General features: G+C 34.5%; 1 protein-coding gene across 1 annotated transcript in view; it reads left to right on the plus strand.

Annotated features, from left to right (window-relative positions):
* DOCK7 (dedicator of cytokinesis 7) overlaps positions 1-13,213 on the plus strand; it is a 228,751-nt gene that overhangs the window by 167,454 nt on the left and 48,084 nt on the right. The window contains exons 32-35 of the mRNA XM_037743095.1: positions 6,847-7,029; positions 7,120-7,255; positions 10,452-10,548; positions 12,941-13,037. Coding sequence (XP_037599023.1) covers positions 6,847-7,029; positions 7,120-7,255; positions 10,452-10,548; positions 12,941-13,037 — 513 coding nt within the window. The remainder of the gene's footprint in view (positions 1-6,846; positions 7,030-7,119; positions 7,256-10,451; positions 10,549-12,940; positions 13,038-13,213) is intronic.

Below are 13,213 nucleotides of genomic sequence, written 5' to 3' on the forward strand. Positions count from 1 at the left end.
ACTCCCACTTATGAATGAGAACATGTGGTGTTTGGTTTTCTGTTTCTGTGTTGGTTTGCTGAGAAATGGCTTCCAGTTTCATCCATGTCCCTGCAAAGGACATTAACTCATCCTTTTTTATAGCTGCATAGTATTCCATGGTGTATATGTGCCACATTTTCTTTATCTAGTCTGTCATTGATGGGCATTAGGTTGGTTCCAAGTCTTTGCTATTGTGAACAGTACTGCAGTAAACATACATGTTCATGTGTCTTTGTAGTAGAATGATTTATAAACCTTTGAATATATATCCAGTAATGGGATTGCTGGGTCAAATGGTATTTCTAGTTCTAGATCCTAGAGGAATTGCCAGACTGTCTTCCACAATGGTTGAACTAATTTACACTCCCATCAACAGCATAAAAGTATTTCTATTTCTCCACATCTTCTCCAGCATCTGTTGTTTCCTGACTTTTCAATGATTTCCATTCTAACGGGCATGCAGTGATATCTCATTATGGTTTTGATTTGCATTTCCCTAATTATCAGTGATAATGAGCTTTTTTCATATGTTTATTGGCTGCATAAATGTCTTCATTTAAGAAGTGTCTGTTCATATCCTTCACCCACTTTTTGATGGGCTTGTTTGGTTTTTTTCTTATAAATTTGTTTAAGTTCTTTGTAGATTCTGGATATTAGCCCTTGTCAGTTGGATAGATTGCAAAAATTTTATCCTGTTCTATAGGGTGCCTCTTCACACTGATGATACTTTCTTTTGCTGTGCAGAAGCTCTTTAGTTTAATTAGATCCCATTTGTCAATTTTGACTTTTGTCGCCATTGCTTTTGGTGTTTTCGTCATGAAGTCTTTGCCCATGCCTATCTCCTGAATGATATTGCCTAGGTTTTCTTCTAGGGTTTTGGTAGTTTTAGGTCTTACATTTAAGTCTTTAATCCATCTTGAGTTAATTTTTATATAAGGTATAAGGAAGGGGTCCAATATCAGTTTTCTGCATATGGCTAGCCAGCTTTCCCAACACCATTTTCCAAATAGGGAATCCTTTCCCCATTGCTTGTCTTTGTTAGGTTTGTACAAGATCAGATGGTTGTAGATGTGTGGCGTTATTTCTCAGGCCTCTTTTCTATTTCATTGGTCTATATATCTGCATTGGTACCAGTACCATGCTCTTTTGTTTACTGTAGCCTTGTAGTATAGTTTGAAGTCAGGTAGTGTGATGCCTCTGGCTTTGTTCTTTTTGCTTAGAATTGTCTTGACTATACGGGCATTTTTTAAAAAAATGTGTATCTTGGCTGGGCGCAGAGGCTTACACCTATAATCACAGCACTTTGGGAGGCCAAAGCAGGTGGATCACCTGAGGTCAGGAGTTCAAGACCAGCCTGACCAACTTAGAGAAACCTCATCTCTACTAAAAATAGAAAATGAGTTGGGTGTGGTGGCACATGCCTCTAATCCCAGAATCCCAGCTACTCGGGAGGCTGAAACAGGAGAATCACTAGAACCCTGAAGGCCGAAGTTGCAGTAAGTCCAGATTGTGCCATTGCACTCCAGGCTGGGCAACAACAACCACAAACGTCTATTTTATTTCTTCAATTTAGTTGCAATCTCTTACAACTTCCCCAAATGATTTTATCTTCACTCTCTCTCTTAGCCAATTAGTCATCCCTTCTCAATGCCTCTGGGGTCACAATGCCTTCTACATCCTCCCTTCTGTAGTCTGTGACTTCTCAATTGTTAGCTGGGGGAACAAGTTTACCATGATCAATAGGAAGCATTTTCAAGATTCATTTCAGAATGACTGAAGTTCATTCTGATTTCTTTTTAGGCCTTTGGGCTATTTAAGAAATTGTTTTTGTCTTAAATTTTCAATCATGAAAATTTCTAGATATTCTTTTGTTTCTGATTTTGGCCTAATTGAATGATCAGAGAACATAGCTCTGTATGATATCAGTTTATTATATTTGTGGCAACTAGTTTTATGGTCTAGTATATGGTCAGTTTTTATAAATATCTCAAGTATTCTAAAAGAATGAATATTCTTTCATTGTTAGTTACAGCATTCTGTGTCAGTACTCTTACTGTTTAAATCTTTTTGGGCTTTACTGAATTTCTTGTGCTTATTCTAATATCCCACTAAAATTGCAGTTTTATGATTTCTCCTTGTCATTCTGTCAGATTTTTGTTTCTTTTGAGGCCTGATTATGAAACATTTAACACTTATATAATTTTTGGTGGATTGCACTTTCATCAACATGAACTATAATGCTTTTTAAAATTAGTTGTAACTATGTTAGGTTTTCTTTGCTGTGTGTGTGTATGCATATAGCATGACTTTTTTCATCCTTTTACTTTCAACATTTCTGTATTATGTCTTATATATTTCTTTTATAGACAGCATATAGTTAGATTTTTTTTCTTGTGTCTTAAAAATCTGGTTAATCTTTCCCTTTCACTAGAGTTTCTAATCCATTTACATTTTTTAAATGACATTTGATGTATTTAATATTTTGTGTTTCATTTTATATTGTCTTGATTATGCTTTTTTTGTTTCCTCTCATTTATTGACTTCTTGTTGGGTCGTTTGTTTGATTTTTTGAGAAAGAATCTTGCTCTATTGCCTAGGCTGGAGTGCAGTGGCTCAATCTTGGCTCACTGCAATCTCTACCTCCCAGATTCCAGTGATTCTCCCACTTCAGCCTTCTGAGTAGCTGAGATTACTGGCAACTTCCACCACGCCCAGCTAAATTTTTTGTATTTTTTTTTTTTTTNCCCAGGCTGGAGTGCAATGGCGCGATCTCGGCTCACCGCAACCTCCGCCTCCTGGGTTCAGGCAATTCTCCTGCCTTAGCCTCCTGAGTAGCCTGGATTACAGGCAGGAGCCACCATGCCCAGCTAATTTTTTGTATTTTTTAGTAGAGACGGGGTTTCACCATGTTGACCAGGATGGTCTCGATCTCTTGATCTCATGATCCACCCGCCTCGGCCTCCGAAAGTGCTGGGATTACAGGAGTGAGCCACCGCGCCCGGCCATGTATTTTTAGTAGAGACAGATTACACCATGTTGGCCAGACTGATCTCAAACTCCTGGCCTCAAGGGACCTACCAGACTCAGCCTCCCAAAGTGCTGGGATTACAGGTGTGAGAGCCACCATGCCTAGTCAGTTTTGTGTATATTTCTAAACAATATTTTGTTTAGCTTCACAGATTTTCACCTGCACTTCATAGTACTTCTATGACTTGATTTTTTGTGTATGCTTGTAAGAGTCATTTATGTTGATATGTGTAGCTATAGTCTGTAATGCTGTAGCAGTCTATTAGAAAATATAATTATGTATTCATTCTCTTCTCAAAGGAAGTTTGGGTTGTTTGTGGTTTCAGGCTATTGCAGATAAAGGTATTTTGAATGTTTCACTCTGTAGAAGAATTTCACTAAGTTATATACCTAAGGGTGGCATTTTTGGGTTAGAGGTTATGCACGTGTTCAGTTTTACTTGGCTAAATTGTTTTCCAGCGTGGTTCTAGCAATATATATTCCCTCCAGCAATGCAGAAATATATGTTGCTCCATGTTCTTTCTAACACTTGATATTGTGTGTGTTGCTGGAGTTGATGTATAAGAAGTAATGTGATGGAAAGTTGAAGTGGTGGTTATGAAGAAGGATCATTAAAATGGAGGTTCTTTCTTTCTTCTTTTTTTTTTTAATTTGGTGTGGCAGGACATGCCTAAAATGGAGATTTAGGGGAACATGCCATAATAGTAATAAAAGACATAAGGTTTAACTGCAAGAGTGCATGTGTAGTAAGTAGTATTCTCAAGAATTAGAAGAGTTGATTAAGGAAGGAAAAAATAAAACAGGTTATTTGGAGAATCAAATACACAGGCATTGAAATCACTAAAGACTGTGACAAAAAGTGGTGTTTAAAATACTGAAAGTGAGTCAGGAGCTAAAAGCATCAAGATATAAGGGCCAGTCTTCTGGGGATTAGTATATGACTGCAGTGATTAAGGTTAGTAGGTGGTATAGTCTGACAAAGATACATATGTTATTATACATCTGTAAGAACATTAGCTGTATGTTCTTATATAGAAGTTAATTTATCACCTACAATAAATGCCCTAGGTCACTAGTTCTTAATTTTCTGGTTGAAAAGGGATGACCTCTAGAAAACAGAAAGAATTGTTTCATAACACTATTGCCAGGAATCAGGAAGAGGTTCCAGAGTTCTACATTTTCTAGGCCAAGATTCATACCTCTCCCTACATATCACAAGAGCCACAGCTTCAAGATTACTCTCTGCCTTCAGACCATTGGGATATAAGAACATATAGCTTATGTTCTTATCGATGTATAGATGTATAAGAACAAAAGCTATATGTTCTTATAGACATAAGGCAGTTTTGTTGATTGACCTCATGTTTCAGAGGTCATAGTGGAAGAATTTTAGGAGATGGAACAGACATGGCAAATGAGGTAAGAAGAGAGAATATAAAGAGCTATGTGTGTGGTGATTAGTGTCTAAGGCATGAATGAAGGCTTCTGAGGGCTGGGCCTATTCAAGTGGTGGACACAAACTGGGGAAAATAATTTAATGAGGTTAATCCCAAGATTATAAATATATTGTCTTATATTTCCTCGTAAAAGTTTTAAACTTTTTGCCTTTTGCATTTAAAGTTCTTTCTTTGTCTAGACTTATTTTCTGCATAATGGTACAAGGTAGGAATCTGCTTTTTTTTTTTCTCTAGGAAGATCAGTTGTCTCAATTCATTTATTAAACAGTCCATCCTTTCAGAAGTGATCTGCAGTGTCAGCTTTGTCACAGATCAGATTTTCAAATTTGCATAGGACATATATTGTGTTCTTTATTCTATTTCATTAGACTATCCATATGCCAAAATCAAATTTTCTTAATGATTTTAGTTTTTTAGTAACTGCAGATGTCTGGTAGAACACATTCATCTTCCTGCCCCCAACATCCCACCTTGTTCTTCTTCAAGAATATCTTGGCTCTTCTTGCCTTTCTGCTTTTCCTCCATTAAATTTTAAAAATCATTAGTCAAAGTTCCAGGAAAACCCGAGTGGGATTTTGGTTAGAATTGCATTGATCCTATAGAACAATTTGAGGGAAAACTGACATCTCTACATTACTGAGTCTTTTTCATGTTTGTCTTTTTCCAAAATGTGCCACTGTGTTATTGGCAGTTTTTGTGGGAATGTAAGAGATGTCAGTGTGTGCCTGCTTGTCAAGTTGAGAATAATTTTTAAATTGTATTTCTAAAAAATAGGTACTTGAAAATTCAGTCAGTGCTTTGTATTTATGCATACCTAAAAATTCAGCTATAAAAAGTGTCTGTTTTTAAAATAAACGAGCATTTTCCTTATGACAATGATTTTGGATTCAGGGATTTAGATCAAAGTTCTTTTGTGCCCAGCTCAGAAGCAGTATAGCTAAGTAGTTAACCAAGCTTACGTGGGTGAATTTGCTTATATGCATGGGCAGCCATGAGAGGCAGTAAACAAAGCAGATACGAACTGGAGCTTGTGTCTCTGGAGCCGTGCTTTCTGTGTTGAAATTCTTGTCCTGCCACTTATTACAAAATACTTCTGGTTGCTCAAGTTTTTTCTTTTTTCCGTAAGATGGAGTGAGTAATAATACTTATTTCTTTGAGTGATTGTGAAGGATAAATGGGTTAATATACATAAAGCATTTGGTCACTAATCATCATCCAGTATAGAAGGAATATTGTTGAGGTAGGTGAGATCATGACTTCAACAGTTGTGTATGTTCAGCTTTCTTTTCAACATCCCCTCTACTTTTTCCTCATTTTTAGTTAGTATGTTTGTCAACTGAATATTAGAGCATAGTTTAATAGTGAAGAGTAAAGGCTTTGGAGTGTGGTTAACCTGGACTAAAATCCCAGCCTTATCCTTTCTTAGTACAGTATGTGATTTAAAGCAAGTTAATCTCTAGCCTTCAGTTTTCTTACCTGTGTACTAGAGATAATAATATTTAATATTATAGTTTATAGTTGTTGTTAGAGTTATCATATGATTAGCATAGTTTCTTGCACATTTCAAATTTTATTTTTTGTCATTATTGTCATTTGTATTCTTATCTGTAAAATTGGGATGATACAATCTGCTTGGTAATGCTGTTGGAGGACTAAATCAAATAATGTATGTCAAGTGCATAGTATGATGACTGGAACAGAGTATGTGTCCAATAAATGGTACTGTAAATACATTTTTATTTAGCTTTTCATTTCTATTTTACATACTGTATACTAGTATAGATTGATGATTGAAAATAGCATTTCAACTTTATATGCTATAAGTAAAAGTAGCTTTTTACTTCTATATGGCCTAAGACTTTTCCCCTTTGTATCAGTGGTGATTGATTAGAAACAATAGTCTTCTAAGCCTGATATACTTATTTTGTCATTACTTTCTATTCTTAGCTCACTCTTATTTACTATGAGTCAGTTGCTTTTTTCCTTTATTTTCATCATATCTGATATTCTATGATATATATCTTTAGTTTTTAATGGTAGAATCTTTTAGTTTTTCTCTTTACGTTTTATATTAACATTTATTTATTCTTTGCTGGCAGTCATGCAAGAAACTAAAGCAAACCTCTGTTAGCAGGAAAGGTTCATTAAACTTCAGGCTCTTAACCTTAAGGTTGTATATGATCATTTTATAGAAGTGTTGTCTAAATCAAATGGTTCTTTTTAAATATATTATTTTTAAACAACTTTTGTTTTATTGTTTTTAGAAGAAAATAGTTGATAGCCAAAAAACAAGAAATGGTCATTGATCAATCTATCTCATTCTACTGCTCTTTATTTTCAGAGTGGCAGGCAACACACTACCTTTTCAGCAGAATCAAGTCGAAGCCTTTTGATCTGTCTACTTTGGGTTCTCAAAAATGCAGATGAAACAGTTCTCCAGAAGTGGTTTACAGATCTCTCGGTCTTGCAGCTAAACCGGCTATTAGATCTGCTTTATCTCTGCGTATCTTGCTTTGAGTATAAAGTAAGTGCAAAGAACAAGAAAGGAAACAATGTGGGGAAAATAGAAGAAAATGTCTTCAATGCCTCTTCTCTTCTAATGTTTAAATTTTAGGGGAAAAAAGTGTTTGAAAGAATGAACAGCTTGACCTTTAAGAAATCAAAAGACATGAGAGCAAAGCTTGAAGAAGCTATTCTTGGGAGCATAGGTGCTAGGCAAGAAATGGTGCGTCGAAGCCGAGGACAGCTCGGTACGTACACAATAGCTTCTCCTTCTGGTGAGAATTTTTTCAATTTCCTTGAGTTCTGTATTGGAATAATCATTGTTGCTAGTCTTCAATGTCAGTCTTATGCTTTTTAAAGATTGTTTTAAGTGTAACTGTGAATTAACTTGAATAATCATTTCTCTATGGTAATACAAGTTAGAATTCTGATTTAAGAGGAGTCAACATAACTTCCCAGTTTTCTCTAGATAGTCTCAGTTTATGCCTGTTCCCCTTTTGTTATTATTAATAGCACCCATCCTCCCTTTTTAAATAGACTTCATTTTTGTAGAGCAGTTTTAAGTTCACAACAAAACTGAGGAAAAGTACAGAGATTTCCCATATGTCCCTTATCCCTACATATGCGTAGCCTCCCCCATTATTAACATCCCTTATCAGAGTGGCACATTTGTTGTAACTGGTGAACCTACATTAACACATCATCATGCAGAGTCTACAATTTACATTAGGGCTCATTCTGTATAACGTCTCTTTTTACTTGTTTTTTTTGTGAGACAGATTCTTGCTTTGTCACCCAAGCTGGAGTGCAGTGGTGTGATCGTGGCTTACTGTAGCCTTGCCCTCCCTCGCCTAAGCAATTCTCACCCCCTCACCCCCCAGTACACACCTATCCTAGTAGCTGGGCCTACGGGTATGCGCCACCATGCCCAACTAATTTTTTGTTTGTTTGTTTGTTTTAGAAACAGGGTCTCACTATGTTGCCCAGGTTAGTCTCGAATTCCTGAGCGCATGTAATCCTCCCACCTTGGTCTCTCACGGTGCTGGGATGACAGGTGTGGGCCGTCACAGCTGGCCCCTTTTTACTCTTCATTTGCAAAATGAATTAATATACCCTGTATATAAGGCAAAATATTGCCCATCAAACTCAAATATCAGTGAAACAAAACAGTTTAGTAGCGTTTGAGACTGGTTTTCTAATCCCAGGGCTGCTACTCATTAGCCATATAACCTTGGCCAAGTCACTTAATCTCCCTACCTTCCTTTTCCTTACAAATTTGTGATTGTTTCCAGAATTTAGAAGCTGCTGTAACTAACTGATCATATCATTTTTATAGTAACCATGTATGCAGAAACGTTTTGCAAATTCTAAAGTGACATACAGACAATATTGTTGCTAAGAGTTTTTTAAGGCCAGGGTCATGGGTTGGTCATATGTGTACATGGTACATGCCAACAGCATAATATGTGTTTATTGACTTAAAATGCAAATGTAAGTGTGAATGGATTTTTAATTTTTTTCTGACAGGCTATTAGCATAATGATAATCTATTTAAGTATCATTTATATACTGTGTGTTTTATAGTAACAAAGTTACCACAAAACAAAGTCTTTGACTTTAAAAAAATTAATAGAGCACCATTTTTTCTCTTTAGTTATATTCAATTTACAGTGTACTTTTGGTTTTTCTTTTAATTCATTTATTATGTATAGAAACCCTCTGAAAAAGCATGAAAGTTAGCTTTTACTGAGATCATTTAATTACTACCAAAACCTAATGAATAATTATAGTCATCTTTTAGATTAAGAAAATAAAACACAAAGAAGTAAATAACTTTGCCTAAGATCATAAACTAAGTGACAGAACCAGGATCTTTGGATTTCTAATTTAGCATTCCTTCTATTATACCACAGCCCTGAGGTTTATTTTTGGCAAGAATGGAGCTATTAACAATATACTTGCTATATTTTTAAATCTACGGCCCCAGGAAATCTATTATTGTTTGAATATAAGAACTGAAGTCTTCTTGTCTTAGAAAACCTAAGCCTTTGTAAGTCTTATTTACATTGCTACATTTAAGCCAGGTCAATCATAGACATTGGTTTATTAGGTCTAAAGACATTCTTTTCTTTTTCTTAACTTTCAGTTCTAAGACATTATTAACTAATGAGAAACAGTTTTGTGGGGAAAAAAATGTAAATGATAGAAATGTAAATAGATATTAATTTTGCTAACTGTCTTAATATAGGAATATCTTTTGTTTTTTCCACAAATTTCTTAAAGACACGGATTTCAAAATTTTAAAAAGGGAAAGAGAGAAGGAAAGAAATGAAAGGAAAGGGAAAGAAATTGGAAGAAATACAGGCATGTCCTTTATTGTGCGGGAAATTATTCTTATTTCTCAGTATTTTTTGTATTTCTTTAATTGACATATATATAGCTGTATTTTTTTCAGTATTTTTAAAATTTCTATTTGAACTCTAAACTTTTACTTGTATTATTCTTCCTTCCTCCCAACCAATTTAAAGTCTTATCTTTTTCAAAAACAAGCATTTAGTTTTGTAGCTGAAAGTTGAAATCATGACTGAGTCCATTGTTTAAATGTATGTTTGTATATTCTCCACAATTCTCAATGCTCTCTCCACCTCTAATGGATTGTGTGAATCATTTATATTGCTTCCACCCCTTAAAGGAATCCATGCATGCAGTCTGCCTTCAAACCTAGAAACCTCTTAAGAGAAAATTCCGTTCTTCCTCTTGTTCTACCTTATGTAGACTGAAAGGAGTAACTAGGAATCCTTCTTATTTTGTTTATGTAATTAACAGAAACTTACTGAGCTCTCAGTATGCACCACTTTATTATCCTGGATAAAACATGCTGGACAAAGTACATATTTCTGTTCTTAAGGAGCTTATATACTTGCGGTCCTAAGTGTTATGGAAAGGAACAAAGCAAAGTAAAAGGAAAGGAAATACTGGAGAGTGGGAGACCTTTCTAAGGAGGCAATAAATGAAAATTTATGAGACGAACAGTTAGGAAAAAGGAACAACAACCATTGCACAGGTTGTACGTCAGAAGCACACATAGTCAGACTATATACTGATAGATTTGCAAAGATAACAGAAAGCGGTAAGCAAGAAGAATGGTAGGAAGTAAAGTCATATTACGTAAAGCCTTATAAACCATGGTTAAAATTTTAAGAAAATCAGTGTTAGAACATTTGTTTAAATAAACAATACCCATTTAAAAGGATATTTTTTTTAAATTCATATAGCAAATACATTTCTTATGAAATTATTGTGAAAATTTTTAATAAAAAGCATCGTTGTCAGGCTTTTCCACCTGTACTGTGAATAAAATGGCTATGTACAAATTATATGATATTCCTTACGTGTTTGCAAGTATACATATAGGTGGTCCAACCTTTGAAATTTATTTGGCAGAGAGAAGCCCATCTGGAAGTGCCTTTGGAAGTCAAGAAAATTTGAGGTGGAGAAAAGATATGACTCACTGGCGTCAAAACACAGAGAAGCTTGACAAGTAACAGAGCTTTCTATTATCACTTATGGGCTTGTTGAATTTTAAATGCCAGAGGAAAATGATTACTTTCACTTTATATTTATATTTAGTATTTACATTTAATAAATACATTTATTAAGCCTTAGAGGACAAAATATTTAAATTTAAAAATTTTAGATTTAAAAAGATTTGGAGGAAGAACTTGTTGTGGTATAGTAAGGCAAAATGTTATATTTTAAACTTCATTTTCTTTAACACAGCCTCTTGGAAAATGCATTCAGCAACTATATTTTGAACATATTTTAGATGTCACATTGAACTAATATTTCAAATATCTCAAAGAATTAGAAACCTAATATTTGTCCTCTTGGAGCTTATAATTGAAGTAAGACGAAACAATGCAGGTCTTCTGTTTCTGTCATAAAGGCAGACTGGACACATTGACTGACCCTACTGCCGTAAACACCTACAATGCACTTACATGAGTCTTCTCACTGCCCAAGTGGCTGCAGGTAAACTTGCCTGGCTTGAGATTTGGCATTGAGTCAAGGGGCTAAAATTTTTCACTTGAGAATTTATAAGTTAGCCCTCAGTAGCTTGAAACAGAGGAAACAAGTGAGAGCCAGCAGAGAGAAACAAGTTTCAGTACCGTATGTATGAGAGCTTGAAATAATGATACTGAATGTAATATAAATATACTAAAATTCTTAACCTTTGAATGTGTGCTTTCCTTTCTTTTTCTCTAAGTCTGTTTCTCTGATGGCTTTTCTACAGTTGTTATTTTTTAGAAATCACAGAGCAGCCAGGTACTATACTATTAGTATATTGCTTTATTTCTGCATTTATAGAACATGTTCTCTTGGCTTATCCTACTGTACTTTGAGGGAGACTTTTTTGGTGTTCTCCTGATTCTTTTTGTTTAAATCATCTTTATATTTCTTTATAAAATCTCACTGGAAAATTTAAGTTTGAACATTAAATATTTTACTTTCCAGTTTAATTTTGATAACTATGTTTTATTATTTATTTTTTTGAGACAAGGTCTCACTCTGTCACCCAGGCTGAAGTGCAGTGGCACAATCATGACTCACTGCAGCCTTGACCTCTCAGGTTTAGGTGAGCCTCCCCCCTCAGCCTCCCAAGTAGCTGGGGTTACAGCTGTGCCACCACCACACCCGGGTAATGTTTGTATCTTTTGTAGAGACAGAGTTTTGCCATATTGCACAGGCTGGTCTTTAACTCCTGGGCTCAAGTGATCCCCTGCCTCAGCCTCTCTAAAGTATTTTTATTCTTAAACTGAATTTGTAAAATGTAAATTCATGAAGTATTCTCTTTAGCAGTAATAATAAAGATCCACAGACTTACAGATCTAAAAACTTAGAAAAGTTAGCGTTTAATATGTCTTTGTACTTTAATTTACGTGTTATTTTGTCTACTTTGGTATAATATATGGTGTCTGTATATCTATTGTTGCTAAAACAGAAATGTCAGCTATATTCATAAATAATGTGTAATTAAAAGAGAATAAGAAAAAAGGCAATAGTTCACACATTTATCCTGCCTGTTGTTAACCATGACAATACACATTTCTCATCCCATTACAAAAGCAGAATGCCATTAAAAGCATAAATGTTTACGCTTAAATTTTTATTTGCATTAAATGATACTTTTATAAATATTAGTATTTAAGCAAACCACTTTATTGCATCAAACTTTTGTTCTTTTTCTTATTTTTCTAGCTTTATTGAGTTATAATTGACAAAAATTGTGTATATTTACAGAATATAACATGATCTTTTAATGTATGTGTACAATTGTGAAATGATTACCACAGTCAGGCTAACTAGCATATTCATCACCTCACATCCTTTTTCCCCCCAAATTGTTTTCTTTCCAATGAGTGATTCCATCTAGTTTTACTGAAGAGTTAAATGACCATCTGAGCATATTTATTTTAAAAATTTTGAGGAAAATTAGATGAAACCTTAGACAAAATAAGTACATTTATCCTGAATACAGACATTGGAAATCTTTGAAATAGTAAGATGAATACTAAATATTTGAATGTTGTTTTCTGTGAAGCATTCCTGAATACAAGCCCACATAGCACCACCTAGTGTCAGTGTCACTTAGAATAAAACTATGTCGCTGCATGTTTGAAAGCTAAAACATAAACATTTATGCTTTTAGTGGCATTACGATTCCATAATGGGATGAGAAAACATGTATTGTCATAGTTAACAAAAGACGGTAAATGTGTAAACTATTGCCTTTCTTTTTATTCTCTTGTAATTGTTTATCAGGCAAATATTGAAAATGATTTCAAATTTTTTGTTTCTATGCATCCTTAAATATTTTAAGAATTGTGGCTTTTAAAAAGATAAGTATAATTTCTTACAATGTTTTGTATTAGATCAAGAGCAGAGATTGAACACGAAGCGCTGATTGATGGAAACCTGGCTACAGAAGCAAACCTGATCATTTTGGATACATTAGAGATTGTTGTTCAGGTAAGAACGCAAAGAAGAGAAATTTAAAATACAGATTTGGTAAATTGAGGTTGGGGGAAAAGTGTTTACTGTGAGCCATAAAATTACATTTTGTTTAATTACATTTAAATAGTAGTAGTTCCTAAAAGTTTCATTCCAAGCATGCTGAGATTCTCTATAATTATAAATTCCCATCA

This window comes from Cebus imitator, unplaced genomic scaffold (assembly GCF_001604975.1).
Source record: "Cebus imitator isolate Cc_AM_T3 unplaced genomic scaffold, Cebus_imitator-1.0 Scaffold135, whole genome shotgun sequence".
NCBI classification, from domain to species: Eukaryota; Metazoa; Chordata; class Mammalia; order Primates; family Cebidae; genus Cebus; species Cebus imitator.